The sequence below is a fragment of the Lontra canadensis genome, unplaced genomic scaffold (genome assembly GCF_010015895.1).
Source record: "Lontra canadensis isolate GAN:19392208 unplaced genomic scaffold, GSC_riverotter_1.0 scaffold4, whole genome shotgun sequence".
Lineage (NCBI taxonomy): Eukaryota > Metazoa > Chordata > Mammalia > Carnivora > Mustelidae > Lontra > Lontra canadensis.
Genome location: NW_022630998.1, coordinates 1,514,219 through 1,540,655, shown reverse-complemented (window position 1 = coordinate 1,540,655; position 26,437 = coordinate 1,514,219). Strand labels below are relative to the sequence as shown.

The 26,437-nt window shown below is 35.4% G+C and overlaps 1 protein-coding gene across 9 annotated transcripts in view; it reads right to left on the bottom strand.

Annotated features, from left to right (window-relative positions):
• The window catches only part of CSNK1G3 (casein kinase 1 gamma 3), a 110,904-nt gene that overhangs the window by 17,899 nt on the left and 66,568 nt on the right, over positions 1 to 26,437 (bottom strand). For 3 of the 9 annotated variants that reach the window (XM_032844385.1, XM_032844413.1, XM_032844396.1), the window contains exons 6-11: positions 26,190 to 26,424; positions 12,496 to 12,581; positions 12,291 to 12,375; positions 10,333 to 10,481; positions 8,855 to 8,950; positions 5,043 to 5,138 (exon numbers count right to left, since the gene is read on the bottom strand). In XM_032844385.1, the coding sequence (XP_032700276.1) occupies positions 5,043 to 5,138; positions 8,855 to 8,950; positions 10,333 to 10,481; positions 12,291 to 12,375; positions 12,496 to 12,581; positions 26,190 to 26,424 (747 nt within the window). The remainder of the gene's footprint in view (positions 1 to 5,042; positions 5,139 to 8,854; positions 8,951 to 10,332; positions 10,482 to 12,290; positions 12,376 to 12,495; positions 12,582 to 26,189; positions 26,425 to 26,437) is intronic. The other 6 variants (XM_032844403.1, XM_032844422.1, XM_032844449.1 and 3 more) reach the window with 3 other exon arrangements.

Genomic DNA, 26,437 nt, shown 5'->3' with positions numbered 1-26,437 from the left:
TATTCCCAACTTGTCATTACGCATGTCTCCTGATCATTCCGAAATGCATTCGTCCCATTCTTTTCTGCTGTCCTCACCCACATGGGTATGTGTCAAGTGAGGCTGATAAAAATCCCTGTGTGCCCAGCACAACAGGTAACGTTTACCCTTCCCTTGCAGGCACAGTGGCACTGTGTGGGAGTCAGCCCTTTTCCCTTTCAGGGGCTCAGATGCAACAGTGTTCCTTTAACCACAACCAAAGGCTGTACGACCAGCCAAGATTCCCCAACGACTGGCACTACACCAGTGCACGTGAAGCAGTCTTCAATAACGTCCTTGACATCTGTCTTCCTCCCTGTGCTCGAAACTGCCTCTCTACTTTCCAGGACCGGGCTTCCAGTCGACCTTGAGCTCAAAAGAGCCATGCTCCAGCAAAGGCACAGTCCCTGTGGGATTCGAGATGAACACTACCTGCCGTCAGTGGTACATTTTAAAACCTCATTTTGGAGATTCTGGTTTGCAAGGCAGAGACACATCAAAAAGGCAGATAAGTGACATGACCTTCCCCCTCAGCCCTGACACCAAACTAAAATCTGCCTTCTAATTATCTTGCAAATCCTCTCATTTCTCTTCATTTCAGCTACCTATCACTTTCCCTCAGCTAGAATTCTGAGAGCTGTGTCCCTGCCTTAGACTTGTTTTCCCTTCAGTCTAGGCTCCAATAAAAGTCATCCCTAGAAAACACACTAATAGAGTTACCTTCCTTATCTAATTCTCGTTACGGCTACCCAACATCCTCAAATGAAGTCCAAACATAATCACAAGACCTATTAGGTTCTTCATGACTTGCCTCCTGCCTACCTCTCGGTCCTCTTTCTCAATATACACACTGGCGTGACCGGACTGCAGCCAATTGCTCAAGATGTCTCTCTCTCTCTCCTCCGCCACCTTACGTGTGCTGCCTTCTTGTCTGGGACGGTCCTCTCTAGACCCTTTCCATCTGCTAACTCCTCCTACTGAAGCTCTACTTTAGAAACAGGTGAAAGACAGAATACAGAAAGGTTTTTGCTTTTTCCAGGAAATCTTAACCCATGAAATCCAAGTTAGGTGCTTCTCTATATGTTCTCATAGCACACTATACGTTCTCCGCTTACCACTCTGCCTGTTTCACTGACTTTCCCCATTGGCTGGACCGCTCCATGGGAAAGGCACCCTATCTTTGTTATTCTTCCTTCTATTCAAAGACTCCATTACAATGCCTAGTACCTCCTGGAAACATATATATATATATACGTATATATATATATGTGTGTGTGTATGTATGTGTATATATATATATATATGTGTGTATATATATGTGTATATATATACACATATATATACACATATATATGTATATATATATGTATATATATGTATGTGTATATATATATATATATATATATACATTTATCTGCTAAATAACGACTGGCCCAGAAACTGTAAGTGCTAGGTCTAAGATTCTTAGCCGTATTTATTACCAAGGATGCTAAAGGTAATTTTATTACCAAGGAGCAGAGAGGAATATGCCTGATTGCCCAGGTGCTTTTCCAAAACACATATAAGCCAAGAACAAATTCAAATTTAGTCTTCAGGTATTTGAATATAATTTTTAATCTCTTCTGTGGGAAAAGTTTATCAAACGTGTAGCTGGATCCTTCAGGTCAGTGGATTAACATGATTACACTAAAGATATAGAATAAAATTGGATAAATTCCAATTTGGCAATACTTCCTTGGGCTGTACCACTAGACTTCACTTCCCAGAGATTAATCAAGTTTCTTAATCTCAAAAAGCAATAGATTATTCTAGTATTTAGTATTTCAAAAGGCCCGCCTTCTATGCTATTCTCACGACAAAACCATGAGGTAGAAGTATTATTATATTTCCATTTGCTGGGACATCTGGGTAGCTCAGTCCGTTAGGTGTCTGCCTTCAGCTCAGGTCATGAGCCCAGGGTCCCATGATCGAGCCCCGCAACGGCTTCCCTGCTCAGCAGAAAGCCTGCTTTTCCCTCTGTCCCTCATATTCTCGCACTCACTGCTCTTTCCCCCTCTCCCTCTCAAATAAATAAATAATATTTAAAAATCTGAAAAAAAAAGTTTCCATTTTACTGATGAGTAATCTATGGCATAGATTTTAAACTTGAATTTGACTCTAGGGCTTGCACTCTTAAACGCAATGAAATTAACCTGGCAAACCAGATGTGTGACCTGTAATACATCTTGTACTTCTGGGAGTGCCTGAGTGGCTCAGTCGTTAAGCGTCTGCCTTCAGCTCAGGTCATGATCCCAGGGTCCCGGGTTCAAGCCCTGCATTGGGCTCCCTGCTCGGTGGGAAGCCTGCTTCTCCCTCTCCCATTCCTGCTGCTTGTGTTCCCTCTCTCACTGTGTCTCTCTCTGTCAAATAAATAAATAAAATCTTAAAAAAAAAAAAATACATATTGTAATTCTGGAAAAACAAGGAGTTCAAATTTAGACTCCACCATTCAGTTCCTATTAAAAGCACACCTGAAATAACGAATATCCTAGGATGCTTCTGTAAGTCAAAATAGCAAGAGGTTTCATCTTGAAGGTCAACTGGAAGCAGCCCGGAATGCTTTGTGGTGCTGCACTGAGAGCCATTCTGAGCTCCAGGAAAACACTGCAGTGACAGATGAGGGATGAATGCCATGGGCCCCAATGGGCTTATTTGGGCTAACTCCTGATTCTGTTTCCAAATATCCTAAATCTGCACCATATTTATTTCTTACCAGATAGCTATCAACTTATTATGGTAATGCCTTTTCTAAGAAACTATCTGATGATAGGACCTTAGTATTTGCTGAAGGCTAGTTTTTTAATTGCCATATAAAGTCTCTGCATCTCCTACAAAGTCAACACTGGAAATTGTCCAACAGGGAGTGTAATGATCATCGCAGAAAGAATCTCAAGGCAAATTAGTCTCACACTTGTGTATTAATAAAAAGATTTTTCTCCTTCTCTCTTCCCTTTATCAGAATGAGAATGACTGAATACATTGTTTCACTTCCTTTGTTCAGAATCAAATGTAGTATTCATTTATCATAATGATCACATTAGCTTAGATTTTAGGCACTTTTCTTTCCTCTTCATATTACTAGTTTTAAATTACAATTTTATTAGCCCAACTATACAAGTAGTATATTGTAACTTTTCAAACTTTTTACATGCGTAGGATACTAAGCATAAATGAAGTCAGTATTTTAGGACAGAACAAGATTCAGGCATGAGCCTACTTAGGCTGTCGGTACATTTTTCACAGGAGTTAAGCTTGCTTAATGTCCATCATGTCAGGTTAGTTAATGGTGTAAAATATATTCAGGAAGTCAATAGAAATAGTGTAAAATTCTTTGCTTTACTTATGTATTACTAAAATTCTAGTAAGTAAAACTGATCACATCCTGAATATTAGGAGGAAGCCAGGTGTAGTCTCCATAGGCAGAGAAGTTTTAAAGTGACGGTGAGAAAGGAGTAGAGTGGAAATGTCTCTCGAGGAACATATGAAAAAACAGAACATACAGTACTAGACTGATGAGCCAATAATCACCCCTTGATAGTCTGGAGGTCCCATGAACCACCTCGGGGAATCCCACAGGGTAAGAAGAAACTAAGAAAATAACACATTTGTGGTAATGGTGCAGAAGTGGCCGGAAAGCTTTCTAATAGTTTCATAACTGTTGCAGATATCCCTGAACACTGAGCCAGACACCTGCTTTCATAACATACAACACTTAGAAACGTGTAAACGTGTACAGACACACATACCATCCAGTTTGTGTTATGGAACCAAATATAATTTGTTCTATTAACTTTTTCCAAGGATATGAATTGGGGTCATAAAAAATGTTTACAATTCAGGCACCCTTGCCTCTAAGTTCTCTTCAAATACCTCTGTTACACAGGACTGAAAGGTCCACAGACTACAAAGTTCTAAAAAAATATTTGGTTACATACTTAAATTACCTCTAAAACTTAATGGTGAGAAAAACATAAGAACTTACAAGATTTAATCAAGAACTGACTTTTAGAATTCAAATCAAGAAAGAATAAAATCCAGAGCAGAGATCCAATAGACTATATATACATATTCACTAAGAAAAATGCAAATTTGGTAAAACATAATGGAAAATTATTCAAGTGGAAATATGTGGAGAAAAAAATCAAAAATTTTAAAGGAAGTTTCTAAATTGAAATGGATGGAGATAACATTTATTATCTCAATTACTTTGAACCGGCATTTAAATTACCTTAAGCTAGCATTTTAAAAGAAATAAAAGACTTGGTAACCTTCCCCTTTCTACAATTCACATAAAAGATGAAAATTGAGGGGGCATGGGAGGGCAAGATAAGGTATTCTAAGGGTACAGAGAAGTGGGGGGGAATGAACACTTCAAAAAAATAAAGGACGGCTTTAAATTTTTAGAAATATCCAGAAAATTGAGGGGAGTATTTAATAAATACTTCTTCTTGAAATTATTTTCTCCATCTGATTTTCTAGAAACAAAATATACCATTGTAACAGCTGGGGTCATGTTCATTTGACCAATTAATCAGAAAGTATATACTGAGTACTAAAGATAAAAAATGTCCTATCTATTCAACTGACTGAAGTATAAAGAAGGAAAAAAAAAATCAATGAAAAGGAAAAGTTATAAAAGTGTTCTACTGCTTACGACATTTAAAAAAAAAAGTCTGATCTTATTACTGAAAAATCAAGTTTAACACATATTTCAAGTAATAGTTTATTTCTCTAACCTGTTGTATGACTTACTTTAATACTGTTTTTGTGTACTTGCAAAAATGAACAAAGGCAAAATCGTAGTATCCCTGGTGGTCTTTCCAGACCATGTTAATTTTGCTTTTTGGTTAAATACAAAGGAAGAGAATTATGGAGAGTTCAGCAACAAGTTTTTCAGTAGGATATGAAGTCATGCCATGAGTTCCAAAAAAGGGTTAGTTGTATAAATCTGGGAAATAATCACTCATGCAAAAATCAGAAAATACCTGTACCGAGCCACCATGTCTGTCTGCTGCAAGGTGAGCTCTCAAATGGTGGGGATTTGCCTGCTGGGAGTCCCAAGCTGCCCTGTGGTCTGCCGACTGCCATTTATTTAATGCATGTGGCATGCATGGAAGAAGAAAAACCCAATATGTTAAACATCTCATCCTTATAATATAGAAAACACACGTATAAAGGAAATTTAAAATATCCTTGCTATTCTGAGTCACAGATGCAGTTAACTTTGCATACTGGATGTGGAGAGGTTTTCGTCACATGGATACCATAGGTAATGATCAACCACAGAAATAAAACAGAACCACAGAATTGAGAAGTGAAAGGGCTTTAGATATGATACGATCCAGCCTCCAATTTTATAAATGAAGTTAACAAAGAACCAGGGAGGTAAAAATGAAGTGCCCAGGAAAGCATTCCAAATAAATCACCAAAGTACTAAAATGCCACCCACTATATTATCTTATGGTAGATGTCCCCCTTGGTTTTCTGATGAGGAACAACTTCTAGCAAAGGTTTAAAAAAAAAAAGTCTTTAAACAGCTGTACTTAGATCCTAGAAAACTTTCCTCTCTTGCTTAGTACTGTGTTTCTGTTTGAGAGGTTAATATGAGAAAACAGAAGAGTTCTTTAAGAAGTGACAAGTGTTATATAGAACACTATGAGGATATGACAAGGAATTTTTTTTTATTAAGTGATAATCCTACTTTATATGAATCCCTTTGCTTCCCTGACCTCTTTTTATCTGGTTCAAATTAAGGAACCCATTCCCATGACAGGCTGATAATTCTTGATGCTTTTACATGACTTGGCGAACTGGCATGACAATAACCACAAAAAATAATCTACCAGCAGAATTAGCAGTAGCTGCTTAACAGGGGTCAGTTTTTGTGGACAGCACTAATAAAAAGATCAGGAAGGAATACAATATTTAAGATTCTTTTACATGTTCGGTTCTGCATTAGCTGCTTTGCATGTGTTATCCCACTATGAGATAGACAGTATCATCCTCACTCCAATGATAAAGAGACTGAGACTTTAAACACTTGACTAAAGTCAAAGACACTGCAAGAAGTACAGCAGGGATTTTAACTCAAGAGCCAACTGCTCTGCCAGTAGTACTAACTACTCATTAAAACAATGACATATGTTTATAGTCTGGTGCTCTTTTCTTTCTTTTTCAACCTAAGTCATGAAAAACTTGCCAAAAAAAACTTGCCACAAAGTGCCAAGTATATTGGCCCCTCGAGAGCCTGAGCCCTTCAGTAGCCAGAGCAGGCCTATGGGAGAAAAGATGTTAAGTCCAAATAGGCACAGTGAATAAATGTTCTGGCACTAAGCCTCCCAAATTAAACTGTACAATGCAAAATTACACCAGAAGTCTGAAGAGGCATGAGGTCTATCATCAAAGCACTCACAACAGTTCTAGGTCTTTTTGTTAAACCCTCCGTGTTCAAAACCAGAATTTAGCAACTGTGTAGCTTAAACTAAGGTAAATTCGAAGAGATTAAATCTGAAGAGGATGAAAGGATGAAAATGATGCTAAAATGGAGACGAATACCTAAATACTGCCTACAACAACAGGTAACATATAAGGGTCATGGACCTCTTTAAGAAGACAGGAACAGCTCTCCAGCCTGTCTTCAGAAACAAAAGTCACATGCATCTAAGTCCTTCTCTGAAATGTCAGGAGATTCTGAACTTCAACTACCAGCTGTATAGTAAAAACTATTTAACTGGGGACACTGCAACATTTCAGTCATTTAACTAAATGTTCTTTTGTGATTGTCAGTTTTGAGTTTCTCACACACCTGAAATGTTTATTGCTGCAATGATGTTTAGGAAAAGTTAAGATATACAACTTTTCTATTATGATGACAGTGCACATATCCAGGTCACAGATTTAATACATAAGCTACCCTAAAAGGTTTCCTGAAAAAAACACACAACGAAAAACAAAAATCGACTCCCTACATTTAGTGCAACAAGGACTACATAAATAAAACATGCTTCCCGCCTTAACTGAGCTCACCATCTAGCTAGGAAGACAAGTCAAAACACAAAGGAAGTTCAACTTGAAGACATCTGAATTATAACTGAACTCAAAATTAAGAGAAGAGTTTCACTTATTACAATACCTAACAGCTCAAGAGGACATCTCCAGAGAACATGAATTATTGATCATCATCCAATTGAGAAATTAATTCTGATTTATAAAACACAAACTCCAAGTCTTCACTTGGAGCCATTTCTTTCTATATGTGGATCTTTCCAGAGTATTCAAACTAACAACTGATACTAATTTATATCTGAAGAAATTTGTATTTAAGATCCTTTATTGTCCCAATTTTTCTAAGGCAAAATTCTAAAACTACTGTTTTAATTGGCTGTACTTTAAAGCATAATATTGTTAAACATCCCCTAAATGGAGCATTTTATTTTGCTATGATTTTTATTGTGTTGTGTTCTTTCCTTTGATTTTTATCTCGTTTATTAACTCACTTGAATTCCAGTGGGATAAAAGATGTACGAGTAAGAAAAGATAGCACATTATCCTTCCCCAGAAAGAGTTAAAACTGAAAATTCCAAAGACACCATTTAACTCCCAATTAGCAAAATGTTTTATGTCAAAGATGGATTAAATCAAGCTTCTTTTTACAAAAAAGAGAAAAGCGAGAGAACACCACTCAAAAATTTCAACAGCTTTTCAATTACCTTACCCAAGAAATACAAACTCTTCACTCTCTATTTATCTGCTAGGCTTGCCTGGAACCTAATCTATGCTCAACGCAAACTAAAATGCTCACTATTCCTCAAACAAACTACATTTTTAAACTTCTCCTTCCTATTTTACACTGTTCACTCTCCCCCAAATGCCCTTTTTCTTTCACCCGCCTTTAAAAAACTCCATTCATTCTTCAGGCTCATCTCAAAAGCCACCTTCTGCATACAATCTTTACAGATTCCCATACTCCAATGACCTTCATGGCAGTTTACTAATATGTTCCATGTGACAGAGGTTACACTGTTTGGTAATACAGTTACTTGTGAGTTTACTGTAATAATCCTAACAGTAACACCAGCCATGAGACCTGAGATTTACTGAATGCTTATAGGAATTAACAAGCATTTTTCTGTTTCACAGATGAGAGAACTAAGGCTTTGAAAGATGGAGTAACTTGTCCAAGGTCAAGTTATACCCAGGTGTGTCTGATTCCAGAGAATGAGCAAGCTCTTAACCACTCATTACAAAATAATTTCCTATAGGTTATGTTGTTTTCCTTCCTTGTGCATTTCTGCGATATGCAGAATAATAGCTTTCAAATAGGAGAAACTCAACAAATAATTTACTGAGCTAATTTAGACTGCAGTTAGAAAGATCAATTGCTATCATAATTTACTCCAACAAGATATTCAAACACTTCCACTCTCATAGATTATCAAATATTGCTGTTACACTAATTTATACCACGAATTAAAAATTTATCATTAAACATTTCATGTGACTTTAAACTAGTGAAGAGTGAACCTGAGGGGAAACAGTTCATTTGTTGCAAATCTGTGCATTTTCAATCCTTATTACGCATGTGTATATCATCTTCATCTACTGAAGGAAAAAAGATGTATTTCAATCCTTCAATATGTATCTATATGTGTGGATATGTGCTCACATACACACATCCACATGGGCACACCTATAAGGCTATCATCTGGGCATGGTAAAAAAACAAATTTATTTTTATGCTGTCAAAAGGTAATACAGAAGCAAATCAAGATATTTCTTATCTGAAAGAGCAGCAAACCTGGTTTTTGGACTGTTGCATCTTATCTCTGTGCTGATGTGCTTCTCTGTTTGATGACAGAGCAGGATCTTGCTGAACCGCACCCACTGGAGTTGGCTACAATATAGAATGAGCATCAATAGTAAGACTATTGCAGAAGTCTTACAATTATTGAGTTGCTTCGTGGAATCAAAGAAATAATAAAAGACACCTAAAGTAAAGCCTTACAAAATGGGATCATTCTCGAAATACGTCACTAAAAATGAGAAATTAAAACAAGAGAACATAGGTACTTTTTACACTATTTTCAAAAACATTTAAAGGCTTTCTAATGCTGTCTTTACTTTCAGGTTACTTTTTTATATCAGAAGAATAAAAGTGTACTCATGTATGTCTCTCATTTTCAAAGCCAATGCATAAACAGAACAAATCATTTTAAGAAAATAAGAAAATTATTTTCAAAATAAGGTAATAAAATGGTTTGTCGTCAATATTTTGACCCAGGTGAGACTTACATAGTGAATTCAACTTTGGATCTAAGAAAAATGTAGATTAAACACTTAAATAAGCCAATTGTTCAAAAATACCTGAATCTGAGAGTTTGGTATTTCCAAATATGGACAAAAACTGGCCAACAGCAAGCCACGATTTAAGTTTTGCAAGACATTCTTACTTATCAAAAAAAAAAAAAAAACAACAACAACAAAACAAAACAAAAACTAGTGAGAATAAACATTTTAAGAGTCCCTTCAAAGAAAGAATTTCATGATGTGCCCCTTTAAGTGATGAGCACCAATCCTACAGTTACAGTTAAGACTAATTTTTTTTCAAGTTACAAAAACTTAGAACAGTTTTGAAAACCCAAAACATGCTCTAATTTTTAAGTACCAGTCTACTTAAGATTTAAGCTAAATAAAATTGCTAGTATAATTAAAACCTAATTTAGAATTACAAATGTTTTGAGAAATGGCTGAAATAAACAAAACACAAGACGAACTGATCTTTTAAAATAACAGGATATTATCCAAAAAAAAAAAAAAAAAAAATTACACTCAACAGTAAGAAATAAATCAGGAATGAAAAGTTGAAAGTAACTCATTACTTTAAAAAGCAAGGAGTCCAAATATGGGGTTTCTATAAAATTCAAAGAATAATTTTAGTATTATGCTGCCTAAAATGCCCAGGAAGATGAAATAAAATGAATCCTTTAAAAAAATTATTTGTGGGCGCCTGGGTGGCTCAGTGGGTTAAGCCTCTGCCTTCGGCTCAGGTCATGATCTCAGAGTCCTGGGATGGAGCCCCACACCGTCTGCTTCCCCCCCCACCACCCCCCCTGCCTGCCTCTCTGCCTACTTGTGATCTCTCTCTCTCTCTCTGTTAAATAAATAAATAAAATCTTCTAAAAGTTTTTTGTACTCAACTCTTTTCACTGAAGAAGCTGTACTGTGGGGAAAAAGTTACTACAAATAATCTTTCATTATACAGCACAGAGTACTCACCAACTGTTTACCAATCCAGTCATACTCATAATCAAACATATATCCTTTTCGATCAAACAAGTCAGTAAAAAGCTTTCTTAAGTAGTCATAGTCTGGTTTTTCAAAAAAATCTAGCCTTCTTACATAACGAAGATATGTTGCCATTTCTTCTAGAAAGGAATAAAAATTATTCGGATTATACTTTCCTATATATTCATTAATAATAAAATTATTTAAATGTCAAAAAACAGTGTTACAAAAATATGAAGAAGTAACAAAATTCTACTAAAATTTAAAATTTAAGGAATTTAATCACAATGAAATTAAAAAGGAGAAGAGAAGGGAAGAAAAATATAGGGTCAAAGGTCAAAGGAGGTTTTACTTAACAAATTCCTCCGCTTCATTTCATTGGGAAAGCTAAAATTATTTTACATTGTTATTTTGAGTAAAAACCTTGGATAGTACTAAAAATTGAATTAGTAACTTAACACATAATTACTTAAACACAAGCATCACACTCCACTCATAAACTCAAAAATTCCTTTAAAATACTGATGGGAATTGATTTATATATGAAAACATCCACACTAGCCTGATGGATTTCTTCTACCATCAGGCACATTCAACTAACTGACCAACAGAGGATTCAAATTCCTAACTTGGGCCATGAGCGGAATGCTAACCAAACAAAGCTAAGCGATCTCTGAAATAAAACCGCAGCAGAGTTTAATTTTTCATTTAGTTTCTGGTCATACAACAATTATTTGATAATATATAAATTTCTCTGTGCCACTGTAATTCCCAAATGTATTAGAGGTAAGTATTTTTCTTAAAGAGCCTACTTTCCTAAAGGAAAATAAAGAAAAAGCCATAAAAAGCAATAGACAAAATGGTGAGCAATCAGTAAAACAGGATTTTACCATCAGGACACAGAAAATCACTGTAGTGAGAGATGGAAGGTTACTCTCGGGTGTTTTTCTGATTCAATTCACTGACAGTGGCCAGTGAGAACAGAATCGTGCACAGCCCAACGGGCAATGAGAATGGCACCCAATGACCTTCCTCACAGGGTGAATCTCACTATTCTACATTCTAGCTAATTACCTGGCTAAGTGACTCTGACACCCCCATTTTATCCGGCAGAAATAATCTGTATACGATTCATAATAACAGAGAGCCAGTCTGCCTATACCTACACTGCTAGTGTCAATCAAAATCTTTTTTAATTTCTGGTTCTAGATGTTAGAGCAAAGACGAAAAATATGCAATTAAAGTTTGTTGTCCCCGAATAACGAAAGCAAACTCGAAGGGCTTCCTGAGATCACAATGCTTGCTAATACTCCAGCACTGATGCCAGCATTGGCCAGGAGGACGCGTGAATATTGAAGTGAGGCATGATCTCAGTCTTGGACTTTCCAGATTGGTTCACTTTTTACTTACCGACATTAGCAACACATTATTCTTACTCCTTAACTGATTTAGAAATCAAGAAAATTTTTGTTGGCTTTATCTGAGTTGCCAAAACTCTGCATGGAAGTAAAACTATTTTTATAAAGCTCCCCAATGTAACATTAGCCTGCCAGTACTAGGTTTGTAAGATCTTAATGTACTTTGAAAACTAAATCATGTATCACACACCTCCTTTGAGTCCGACAATGAGACTCAAGTGACTAACAGTATGCACCAAAACTTTACAGCCTCATTGCTCAGCAAGTATTTTAACTTATTAGAAGTATGTCACGGATATTTTAGCTGATATCACTCTCAACACTATCAAAAAATGGGATTTTCTTCTATTAATTCCATCTTAACAGAGCAAATATACAAACTGTCCCTGTGGTCTATACATCAAAGGCTGACATCTTTTAAATCATACTTTGAACTCGTTTCTTCTAAGCATGAAAACCAGTCATTACAAACTTGAGCAATGGAAGTTAACTGCTGTGGTTTTCTGTGTATAAGCACATGTTACTCATTACCTGGAAAATTTTCACATAACACTTCTATTGGTGTGGCTCGTTTTGTATCTCCAATTTTCTGATACCTCTCTTTTAATGTGTCAGCCTAAAACAGAAAGGAAAAAAGTCCTGAGAAGCTGGTGATGTTAAAATTAACTACTTGGAAGACAGACCCCTGACATATTAACAATTTATAAAATTTGAAAGGAAACACAAAAACAATTACCTTTAAACCTTGCCAAGGAAGACTGCCTCTCAGAAAATACATGAACATGTGACCTAAAGCTTCTAAGTCATCTCTTCTACTTTGTTCTGAAATATAAGAGAAACATCAATTTCACTTTCCTCTCCCAGTTTAGGATTCAAGAATGGAGAACTGACTCTTTTGTTACATATACATTAATTCCCAAAGTTCAGTATATAAACTTAAACTATCTAGCACTTACAAGCAACAAATCATGTCCAGTTAAACAATGTTTTTAACATTAAAATTATTGTGCATCTTTAAAATATGCCGCTACATTTTTGGGGGTCTGTTTGGTTGTTTTTTTTTAAGATTCCACTGGGCACTCATTGCTCTCTTTAGATATCTATCCACAGAAGTATAAAGCAAGTCAGAAAGGGTTCCATGATCAAATACAGAGTCACTGTGTACCATAGCTCCATCTTGAAGACCCAGGATATAACATATTAAAGGTTAAAGAAAAACCCCAGAGATAAAAATGATTCACTTCCTTTAACTCTGAATCTCCTGAGCTTATATGAGCACAAAACATCCATCCTATATACTCTCCATTAATATTAAATGCAATTAGATTTTATGTAATATATTCTTTAAAACACTTGTATTTGACCCATCCCAACATTAATAACCCCTCTGCCACCACCAAAAAAAAAGCTGCTAGAACAAACTGCCATTTTCAAATTACTACTGCTGTTTTAGTAACAAAATGTTGCAGAGCATCTGACTGAGTGACAATCACAGAGGAAGACTTGAAAAGGTACTTATATTTGCTAAGTGAAATTTTTTTCCAATTCTTTTGTCACTGAAGTTAAATGCTTAAGATTCCTTACTATTTTAAAATAATACACAAACTCTAACAATAAGAGGAAAAAATAGTACTTTAATTATAAATGTGTAAGATGTTTTATCCAAATGAGTCATCATCATACTACCTAAGCAGTACTGAATGCTTTTGAAAAAGCAAACTTTTCAAAGCCTGGCTCTGAACTAGCGTGAACAGGACAGGAATGGTTTTAATTTCTACTATTTAATCTCATTCCACAACTGTCTTCTGTAACACTTGCTACAGTGTGTGTGTGTGTGTGTGTGTGTGTGTGTGTAGTTATTATCTAGTCTTTATCTATTCTCCCACCAGACGGCAGATTACAGGACAGCAGATGTCACTTGGCTAATTATCCTCAGGACCAAGTATAATGGCAGCCACAGAGCAGGCACTGAACACAGACTACTTAAATAGAAAAATGAACATCTGAAAACACATCATACTAGATATGTGTCCCTTTCCTACAAGGAAACAAAGATATCCAAAAGAAAATGCATCACATTGTTAGTAATTAGGGTTATGAGATTGGAGGATTAGACAGGACATTCTACCTTCTCATTTCATATACTCAAACTGCAGCGTAATGGCAAATTTTTCTCTTCTGCTTCAATTTTCTATCATAACAATGTACGCATATGCTATTAAAAACAGAAAACTTTCAAAATAAATAAAATAGACTCAAGGTCTTTTTAAAGCCATTTAAAAAAAAAGTGGGGATGTGAATAACATGAGAAAGATGAGTAATATATTTTATATATACAACTTGACCATATTAGATCCTGGGACCCTCAAGAATAAAGAGTCATGCAAAGAGAAAAATATACATATTTCTGAACTCCCACTGAGAATCAGAATCACCTCTGAAACTTTTAAATGCCTCAAATGAGTGACTGATTCCTTGAGTATGACATGAGCTAGAAGAACACACATTTTAAAAAGCTTAGCAGATGATTCTGAAATATAGCACTAAAGTTGATAAACACTAAAAAAAGAAACTCTTTTCATTGAAGTATACTTTACACATAATAAAATACATCCTTTGTAAGGGTACGGTTTGAAAAATGTTAACAATGTACACCTAAGTACCACCACAATCAACAACTATTTCCAACACTCCAAAAAGTTCCCTTATGCCCATTGCCAGCTATCCTCCCCTACCCTGGCCTCAAAACAACCATTTATCTGCTTTCTGTCAGGCTACATTAAATCTGATTTTTTTTTTATACAGTTTCATATGAAAAGTGTCGTATAACATGGACCCTTGGTCCAAATTCTTTCACTCAACATAATCTTTTTATGTTGTTGTGTGCATTGGTAGTTCATTACTTTTTATTCCTGAGTAGTATATTACAATATACTTATATATTCACCAGTTGCTGGGTCACGAGTAACTTCCAGTTTGGGGCTATTGTGAATAAAACTTCTACGAACATTCTTGTACAAGTCTTTGTGTGGACATATGTTTCCATTTCTCCTGTGTAAAGTTTTAGGAGGAGGATTACTACTTCATATGGAAACTGTAGATTTTACTTTTTAAGATACTTCTACACTGTTTTCCAAAGGGATTGTGTCATTTTATATCTCCACCAGCAACATCTGAGAATTCAATTATATACTGAACTTGTATCCGGCAACCTTGCTAAAACTCACGTACTGGTTGGTGTATTGCCCATTCCACATTTAGCATGGTCACTCTTTTATACTTCAGCCCTGCTAGTGGCTGTGAGGTGTTAGCTCACTGCGATTTAATTTTAATTTCAGCAGTGACTAGTATTTTTGAACACTGTTTCAACTGTGCTACTGCTTATTCAAACATCATTTTGTGATGTTTTACTCATTTTTTAAAACTATACTATGTGTCTTGCTATAAAGTTGTAAGGGTTGTTTGTGTATTCTGGATGTAAGTAATTGTCAGATGTAAGTTTTGCAAACATGTAGTTTGCTTTGTTTTCTTAACAGTATCTTTCAAAGAACAGAAGTTCACATTTTGATGAAGCCCAACTTAATAGGGTTTTGTTTGCTTATGCTTTCTTATGTCCCATCTGAAAATCTCTGACTAGTCTAAGGTTGCAAAGATTTTCTACTTTTTCTTCAAGAAATTCTACCGTTTGGGTTCTTAAATTTAAATCTAGGATTCATTTGTGATAGTTTTTCTTTTTGCTGCATGTGGGATAAGGGTTTAAACTCATTTTCTTCAATACCAATACCTTGTTATTATCATATAGTTTCTTTAAATACTATGCTCTCCACCCTTAACTTTGAACCCTTCTCAAAAACCAATTGAGATCTGTGTAGGGGTCCATTTCAGGACTCTGTAATGTGACCCATTTATCTATGTCTAGGTCAATACCACCAAATATAAGACGAAAGGGAAAAGTAAAGATAAATGAGGACACCAATGATGACAAAAAAGACAATCAATTGAGAAAACCACAAAATCAAAAGCTGGTTACATGAAAAACCCAATAAAACTGTATCACTAGGCCGGCAGACAGAAAACACAAATTACTAGCATCAGGAGCAACCAGGGGACACCAGGACAGATCCTACAGACATCAAAAGAATGGTAAAAGAGTATTATGAACAAACATTATGGCAGTAAATTCAACAACTCAAAGAAATGAACAAATGCCTTAAAAGATAAATTACAAAGATGTGAACAGTTCTACGCCAATTAAAGAAATTTAATTTATAATCTAAAATCTTCCCAAAATATAACCAAAGGCCCAGATGGCATCACTGCTGAATTCTACTAAACAGTTACGGAATAATACTAGCTCTACACAAAACTCCTTCAGGAAGCAGAAGGGCATCTTTCCAAACTCTTTTCATTAATGATGTTACCAGTCAAAGGCATTTTACAAGCAAAGGAAAATACAGGAAATGTCTCTCATCAACACAGTCAAAAAATCCTTCAAAAGTTAATACAAAATGACTAGTTCATCCCCTGAATTTAAGGTTGGTTTAACTTTCAAAAACCAACTATGTAATTCACCATGTCAATAAAATATATAAATCATATGATCACCTCAAAAGATACAGAAAAAGTACCTAATAAAACATAACATGCATTTATGATATATTTTTTAAAACTCATTAAATAAGCAATAGGAAAAAACTTCATTCTGACAAGGGACTTCTATGAAAAATCTGTAACATAATTCTTACATGGCCATAATTCTTACTCCTACAATCAAGAACAAAACAAGGATGTTCACTCTCACATTATCTATTCAGTGTTTATACTAGAAGACTTGTTAGTACCAAAAAAAAAAAAAAAAAAAAAAAAAAATCAAGAAAAAAATTAAAAGGTATTCAGATTGGAAATAAAGAAGTGAAACTAGTTTTTTCTGCAGGCCATATGACTATATAGGTGGAAAATCCAAAGTAATCTACAAAAAAAAAGAACCTATTAGAACTAGTACATGAGTTTTAGCAAGGTTACAGAATACAAGTTCAATATATAAAAAATAAATTGCATTTCTATGAAAGCAATCAACAACTGGAAAACAGATTTAAAAAGCAGTACCATATGAAATACATATGAAATAAGCAGCATATGAAATACTGGAGAGATAATTTTAAAAGACTGAATGATTTGCAAATACTGACCCCTCCCAAATAGCATTCTTTGTTAAGGAGAGGAACACAGTATAAAAGGCAATTTCCCTTTAAATTCAAGGTGTAGGGCCTTAGTTACCAGACTGCCAAAAAGCCCTGATCATAAGGTAATCTTGCCTATATGATAGTCTCAGAAAGCAGTATTAGTCTCAAAACCTACACAGTATTTAAAAATTCAAGTCATAAATACGACCTAATAAAATAAACCACTTCTGTAACTCAGCCTGAAATGTTCCTTACTCTCATAATTCTTTTCTTTGTGTTCATCAACTGACAAATCTGGAAGTAAATTTCACCATGTAGTGAGTAACAGAAGTCAAACACAGTAGTAACTAAAGAATACCTCCTCAGGTCTTTAACAGATCTGTTTCATGGGGGTAAAAAAAAATTTCCCAAAGGTAATCTGGCCCTTATTAGGCCCTGTTCACATTTTATAAAGCACTTAACTACAAAGGCCTGTTTGAAAATGGATGTTTCCCTGGAAGCCAAGAATCCTCATTATAGGAACCCTTACTATGAGCAACTACGAAATGAGAAAGTGATGATTTACTTTACAACAGGTATCATTAAAGAATCTTCTAAAGTAAGTTTTCCAATAAGTTTAAAAGTTATGTAAAGAGTCAATTAAAATTTTGCTATTTAAGAATATATGTATCACATAAAATACATAGAATCAGCACATATTAAGGGCCTGGTATGGGTGAATGTGTGAAACTGATGACTGTTTAAAATTCTACCTACACTTAAAGCAGCAGTAATCCCAAATAAGAAAATAAAGGCTCAGAAAGGCTAAGAGACAAGCCTAAAACTATGCACCTAAAAGAGAAAGGCAGAATTCTAAACCACATCTGCACTTTTTTCATTTCAGAAAGCAAAGGCAAAGTAGAACCAATCAATTAATCAAATATTTACTGTACATCTTCTGCAATGCTTTTCTACTTAAAAGTCCTACTCTTTAACTGAACATTGTTTTCCTCTTAAGCTACTTTTATTCCTCACATGTTTAGAACTATTTCTATTTTGACTTAATTTCAATTTAATTTTCAGCAACAGAAAAATATCCCTTCCTTATTAACTCAAATTTACCTCTGTCAAAGAAAAAATAGATCAAATGCTTATAACCAGAAAACTTTCTAATATATACATAATTATTTGCAAAAAAAAAATCCTCATTACTGCATTTTCCTACAAAAATGAAAAACAATTAGACCAAAAGACATGTTAGTTAACACTAAATACAGGCAAGACAAGAGAACTCATAAAAAAATCAAAAAAACCTCTCACTGAAGAAAATTTAAATCATTCTTTATATATAAACAACAACAACAACAAAAATTACTACAAGCAAAGGTTTTACTTTATATTTCCTTCTGAAATGTTGAAAATTATTTTTCCCTAACAGCGCCCCCCACAAAAAAACTCTTCTTCAAAATTCACTGAGCTTGTTTACATGTTCCAAAATTACATAATTAAGATGTTTTTTGTTAAATGAAAACACAAACCTATTTAGCAAAAGAAAAGGCACAATTATGCAAGACAATATCCAGATACCCAATGTTGCAATAACCAGAATGCATAAAGAAAAGAAAAAAAAAGTTTTCAGAGCAATGGAACCCAGCACATGCATTCACCTGATAACTAAAGAAGTGCTCTTGAAATCCAGTTCTCTTAATTTAGATAAAATCCAATAAATTTATCAGGAGAAGCAAACCAAAAAAAGAGAAGAGTGAAGTACTGCCAGCAACAGTACTACACATGATAACAAATAGTACGCTATGAGATATTTAAATACCAATAAAAGCCTTTTAAAAAATAACAAAATAACTACTCTCAGACTATAAACCTACAGCAATCGACACGTAAGAAAAGATGCTACACACCCTACGTCATCAGGAAACACAAATTAAAACAATGAGATAACACTACTGCCACATAATGATTTATAAGAAATACATATTTGGGGGCACCTGGGTGGCTCAGTGGGTTAAAGACTCTGCCTTCGGCTCAGGTCATGATCTCAGGGTCCTGGGATCAAGCCCCGCATCAGGCTCTCTGCTTAGCAGGGAGCTTGCTTCCTCCTCTCTCTCTGCCTGCCTCTCTGCCTACCTGTGATCTCTCTGTCAAATAAATAAATAAAATCTTTTAAAAAAAAAAAAAAAAGAAAGAAAGAAAAGAAAAGAAATATATATTTGGTCATTCAGATGACCAGAATATATATCTCAAGATACATTAGGTCTTTAGCCACATTTTGTGAAAACACTTCAGAGCCATAAAGGTAAAATGGGTGTTTGGTAACTAATGAAGGTGAATCTTGAACCCACCCTAGATCACGGGCTGGTTGCCAGGGAGATCAACCTTATGATTAGAGGGTTGGGACTTTCAGTCCCAGCCCCCAACCTTCAGGGAGGGAAAAGAGGTTGGAGGTTAAACTAGCCAATGGCCAATGCATTAGTCAATCATGACTATGTAATGAAGTCCCCATAAAAACCTAAGAGGACAGCTTTCTGGCCCTTTTGGGAGAGCTTCCACACTTGGGGATCCAGAACACCTACATGTGTCACCAAGCCAGGGCCCAAGCTGCACAAGGACAGAAGTTCCTTTGTTTGGGCTCCTATCCTACATCTGACTGTTGATTTGTATCCTTTATCATGTCCTGTAATAAAATCGTAAACCTAAGTTAGTGCTTCCCGGAGTCTACAAAACCACTCTAGCAAAGAAACTTGAACCTAAGGCGGACGTAGCTGGAGCTTCTAATCTATCCATGATCAGTCAGAAGCACAGGTAACACCCTAGAGTTTGCAAGTGTTATGTGAAGCAGGGGGTTGGTGAGTGGTCTTGTAGGATGTAATCCTTAATCTTGGGATCTGACGCTATCTCCAAGTAGACAGTATCAGAATTTAAGCTGAACTTTCAGACATGCTGCTGGGGTCTCAGGGCTTCTTACAACATACTTTTAACATATGATCTAGCACTGTCCTTGGTATTTACCCAAAGGAGATGAAAACTTAGGTCCCACAAAAACCTGCACATGGATGTTTACAGCAGTTTTTTTCCTAACTGCCGAAACCTGGAGGCAACCAAGATGCCCTGCAGCAGGTAAACTGGTGAATAAACTGTGCTACATCCAGACAACGCAATGGTGCTCAGCATTAAAAATAAATAAGCTACCAAGTCATGGAAAACCACGGAGAAACCTTAAATGCATATAACCAAGTAAAAGAAGTCAGTCTAAAAAGGTTACATATTGCTTATTTCAAATTACATGGTATTTGGAAAAGGCAAAACTATGGAGACAACAAAAAAGATGTGGTTGCCAGGAGTTTGGAGGGTGGGAGGTGGGAAGCGAGGGATGAATAGGTGGGTCATAGGGGATGCCTAGGGAAGTGAAACTCTCCTGTATAATACTACAATGGTTCATGCATGTCATTATAAATGTATCCAAACCCACAGAATGTGCAAGACCAAGAGTAAACTACGGACTCCACAGAGAATAATGATGTGTCAGGGTAGGTCACTTGTACCTAACGTACTACTCTGGTGAGGGATGCTGACAGGCGGGGCTGGGGGCGGGAGGGGTGCTGCCTGTGTTGGGGCAGGGAGTAAAAGGGAAATCTCTGTACCTTCTGCCTAATTTTGCTGTGAATCAAAAACTCTTCTTAAAAAAAAAATGCTCTAAAAAATTACATTTAAAAAAAGCACTGCTATTTAAATTCATTTTCTCTTAACTTATTTAAATCAAGGTATACGTCCTAACATTCTCTAACTGAACTTGAGGGTATCACCATGTAATAGTAATCACACAAAATTTACAAAGCTGAGTCATCCAGAAAATGTAAATTATGTTCATCGTATTTTGTTTAAGAAAGCGATGAACTGTGCAATTCATTTTTAAACTGTTAAAACATAATTATAAAATGTAAATACATGTTTTTCAACTGCTAAGAAGCTGTTTGGGAGCCTAAGAGCTGTCCTCGGGAATTTGGGCAATTAACATAGAAATTATATGAATCACACACCATCAGATGACAGCACAGAAAGAAGACATTTTTGTAAAATCATAAATTCTGTGATCCCTTCACAGAGCTTACCACTTAGAGGCTTGAAATGTTATTCTTCTATGCAACACAGATTTTTTTGTTAACATTTACAAAGCAACTGGCAGTTTATTCTTCAAATCCTAATCCCTTAGTTCATGAATATTCAATATTAATTTAAAAAAAAAATTCTACTATTACTTAGTAAAGAGAAATGCAGAGTATTTACTTCAAATGACTTCAACAAGACCAGTTTTGTCATGAAAGGAAAAATGAGTGATCCAAAGGAAGATTATAAAATGAGGTTCAGGGGCGCCTGGGTGGCTCAGTGGGTTGAAGCCTCTGCCTCTGGCTCGGGTCATGATCCCAGAGTCCTGGGATCAAGCCCCGCATTGGGCTCTCTGCTCACTGGGGAGCCTGCTTCCTCTTCTCTCTCTGCCTGCCTCTCTGCCTACTTGTGATCTCTATCTGTCAAATAAATAAATAAAATCTTTAAAATGAGGTTCAAAGGAGTTGATCAAAACAAAAAAAAAATCTTGAAAAAGTATTAAAAATAAGACACTCAAGCAGACACAATTTTAAAATAACATTTCAATATAATAGTAAAGAAGGCTTCCACTAGAGCAGACCACAGAAATCCACGTGTCACACACAGCTTTTATAAGATTTCATCTTGAACAGTGACTCAAGAAGGTATAAGAAGGTACACAGTGAATAAAGAAATCTGCCTACTTAACATCAATCGTGCAGTGAAGATATATATAGATATACATATATATCTATATATATATCTCTCACAGGAATAAAGAGGTTAAAACCCACACCGTGATTTTACACTATTCCAGCTTTTTCCCTTTTAAATCTGATACAGTGCACTAATCTCCACAAAGGAAAAATACTTATAAACGTGCACAAAGGTCTGTCTGAACAAATTCTCTCTTTTGAAATGCTCATGTGTGTACAAAGTCCTTGAATGCACAAGAGTAAAGAATGAATAAGAAGGCTTTAATTCCTCTTAAAAGAGTAATCACCAAAGTCCAAGCAAAGCCAAAAGGAAAAAAATTTATAAGCAAATTAAAATCACTACTAGAAGATTCCATTTTCACTACTTTTTCTTTTCTATCTGTTCCTGACTCCTCACAAAGCTGGTGCTTTAAACTCAAAACATCACTAAAAAGCCCACGTTCACAGCCATCTCACTTATAAAAATGCTTTAACTCTTCAGCACTTAAACTCACGTGACTTAAGCTTACTCTTAATTTCTTAAAAAACAGGAAATCATGTAATCTGGGAAACAAATTTTCTCTGCCCATCTACTTCCCAAGTACTACATAAAAATTAAGAAGCAGGGCTTTTGTAAATAGGAGAAAGTAAGGATTAAAGCCTTTGTTCTTTGCAATACTTGCCAAAGAAATATTTTGTTTGTTTTCTTGCTGAAAAAGGAGTAAAAAGATTACTGTAATAGTTAAATGCCATTTCCCAAGCTCTGAAGGCTTTTCCTAACAGGGACAAACATATCAGATTTGCTTTGCCATTTCTACAAATAGAATGCTGTTACATGTGCCATTGTTTGGATAAAAAAAACATCGGGCCATAAGGAAGTTGTGACTTCATATCTCACAATAAAATGGTGGTGAACCTTTGTTAGTTGTTATGCAATAGTCTGTTAACAACTACCATGAAATGAAAATCTCTCACAGACACTGTTCGTCTAAATACAGGTGTGCCTGATTTTAACAGAAGACACAATCCGGAAAGTTGTGTATCTATGCAATCTTATTTTAAATCTGTCATCAAAGTTTGCTATCAAAAGGCACTCCCCCCAAAAACACTACCTGAATGCAACTAATTTTAGATATTTGAAACTTACTTTTCTTAAAGTAAGGCAGATTTATATTTTTCAGGGATTTCAGACAGCTGAAGAGAAAAAAATACCACAGCTCTTCTATCAGGAGCCTGTCAGGGAACACACTTTCAGTAAGCAAGTGCTATTAGTTCCAACTGAGAGGAAGAAGCAGGGAATGCCATAGAGAGCAGGTAAGTCTCCGAAGAATGGTCAGAGAAGAAGCTATGACCAGGAGTTGAAGCCTGGGTCACGTTACTGCTAAGGTCTTGAAGAAAAAGTGACTGTATACCACAAGGTACATTTAAGCAGGGATGATGGGTAAGTGCTGATTGGTTTATGTTTCTATTTTTCTTTGTGAGTGAGATGTCAGGGATGGAATCTAAAGGCAGAAAATAAAGTCTGACTTTATCTGATATGAAAACTGACCATGGTTTGAGACTTCAGAATAAACTACTACAAACATAACCTAGAACTGACTTTTTTTAGAAAGGCAAAGAAGTAACCCAATGGGAAAGAATATGGTATCATAAAAAGAACCTCAACCCCTAATTCACACCATATGAAAATTAACTGTAGACTGTAGAAGAAAACATAAAATGTCTTCATCTCCTGGGGACAAAGATTTCTCAGGATTCAAAAAGTAATGATCATGAAACAAAAAAAACTGATAAATAACTGATTTCACAAATATTTACAACTTCTGCTAACTACTGACATCACTAAGAAAATGAGTAGGTAAGCCACAGACTAGAAGAATCTATTCATAGGACATATATCTGGGAAAGAATTTATATCCAGAATATATAAAGAATTCCTATAAATCAACAATTAAATGACACACAAGTCACAAAAGAAGATACACAAATGGTCAATAAGCACAAGTAACAGAGCTCAGAATCATTAGTCATGGAGAAACAAACCACCACCACATATCCACTACAACAGCTAGAATGAAAAAGAAGGACAACTCCAAATATTGTCAAGACTGAAACAAACTGAACTCTCATTCATTACTGGTGGAAACAGGAAATGGTATGAATGCTTTGGGGTACTGATGGGCAGTTTTTGATAAAGTTTAACGATATCTACCATAGGACCCAACAGCAATTCCAATTTCAAGTATTTACCCAAAAGAACTCAAAACATACACCCACTGAAAGATTTTTTTAAATTCCTTATAGTAAAACACTTAATAATCAAAATGTTCATCAACATTAGGATAAATAAACCATTTGTGTGGTATATTTGTGCAATGGAATACTACTGAACCTCAAAAAGAAACCTCTAAAAAAAGTTACTGATACTTGAAAAACAAACATTAATCTCATAGTGAGCAAAAGAAGCCAGATGATCCCATTTATATGAAGTAACAGAACCAGCAAAACTAATCTATGGTGACAGAAATCACAACAATGGCTACTTTTGGAGAAAGTGGGGGAGAGAGCACAAATGAAGTCTAAGGAATGATAATAATGTAACTCCTGACAGGGTTGTGGGCTACCCACATGTGTACATATGTCAAAAATCACACATGATATACATAAATGTTGTAAACTTTACTCAATGTAAATTTTATTTTAAAAAATGAACTTTTCAATAAAATAAGAATTACAAATACTGTCAATTCTAGTAAGCTTGCTTTACATACTGCTATTAGTTACCAATTCTGAAACAACAATCTGAGAATCTCAGGCTTCTAACTATGAGTAAAATAGAGTAGTGGTAGCCATAGTTCTCATTATTGGCAAAGGAAGACATATAGAGAGAAAAGACAAGGGAATTACACATATGGAAATGGAGGTACTACTTTGTGGTCTTAGAATGAAATTTAAAAGCATCATAATCAACTCAGGATTCTTAGTAGATAGGTATTAATATATGTATGTGTGGACATGTGTTTCACATACACATATGCATTTCATAGTTCCACTGCAGAAGGCGCCTAGAAGCAATAACACACCAGTAGCAATGAGTACACCTAGTGCCCAGATCTTGCTTTCTGTATAACATTATTCAATAAAAGAACCCACAGAAACTTGAAGAAACGTCTGTTTCTGGGTTAGAGCAGAGAAACTACAAGATGAATCTGGAACAAGTTGTAGCTCCAGAAAGTAAAGTTCTCAAAGAATCATGAGGATAAGCCAAAGGACAGAGCAGCCAGCTGGACTGGGCAACCAATGGCCAAATCTGGGACAACATGAGTATCAAAATAAATAATGACAGCAGTGAACTATACTACTTTCAGTAAGAATCCATGAGTCCTTACTTACTTTAGTCAATAAATGGGAAAAAGAGAAAAAGCTTCTGCTTACATTAGATTATCAACAAATACATAAGGACTGATGAATTAGAAAATCATCAATGGATGGTAACTAAATCTAGTGGGTAAAATTTGATGAGGAGCAACATATTTGTATTTACATAATCTCACAAATTCACTTACAAAATACTTTTGAATGGCAAAGGGAAAATAGGAAATTTGTTAAGTATAACTGAGCAGACACTACACTAAGCAAGGGATGAAAACTACACGCAACAACTGACATCACATACCACCTGACATGACACACTGCCAACACATCACTTGTGATTTTGTGCTACTGATGCACACTCAAATATAATCATGAAGAAATTATGAGACAGACTCAAATTGAAGACATTCTATAAAATATCCTATAGATACTCCACAAAAATATGAAGGTCATGAACCAAAAAGAAAGGTGAAGGAGTGTTCCAGATAAAGAGACCAGAGAGATGTGACAAATCAATGAAATACATGTTCCTGGAATGAATCCTTGATGGTGGGGGGGGAGCTGTAAGAAACTCTGGGAAGTTGATATTATTTTATAAGGAACCCTCTTTAAAAAGTTAAATAATTTGTTTCAAGTCATATAATTTCTATACTGTAAACAGAACCACTAAGGTATGTACTCTCAGCATTCAATGTATTGGGCAGGATGCCATCTCCTTGGCTGGCTGTATAGAAAGCCAAAGTCTCAATCAAAAATCTTCACACACACATTAAATGCAGTTAAAATTAAGTATTCTCTCATATTCTTTAATAAAACTAATCTTACGCATCTACCTAACTGTATCAAAGTTGAACATTTCAAGTTGTCATATTAAAAAAAGAGTGAAGGTAAGGATCTGTCATTCATTTACTCTAGAGCAACTTACTTTTAAAGAATTTTATTAAATATAAATCAAAGTAAACTCTAGTCAGATGTGATAAAGAAATTACAATAGAAGCAACTGTAATCCCCCCAAAATTGAACCATAATAACAAATAAAAACTTACACTCTTAGGATAGTTACTAATTCAAATTTCTGTACTTATGAAAGGTACACATACCTTTTCCTAAATGTGTGTTTATGCTCATATATCTAGCTGTTCCTGTAAGGCTCTTGTGTTCTCTGTATGGTATGTGTTTCTTTGTCTCTGGATCAATATATTCCTTTGCCAAACCAAAATCTATAATATGAATAACTTGCTGGGTTTTGTTTCCTGGTCGTCCTATTAAGAAGTTCTCAGGCTTTACATCTCTGTATATCAAGTTCTTTGAGTGGACATACTCCATGCGAGAGATCTTGATTCACGCA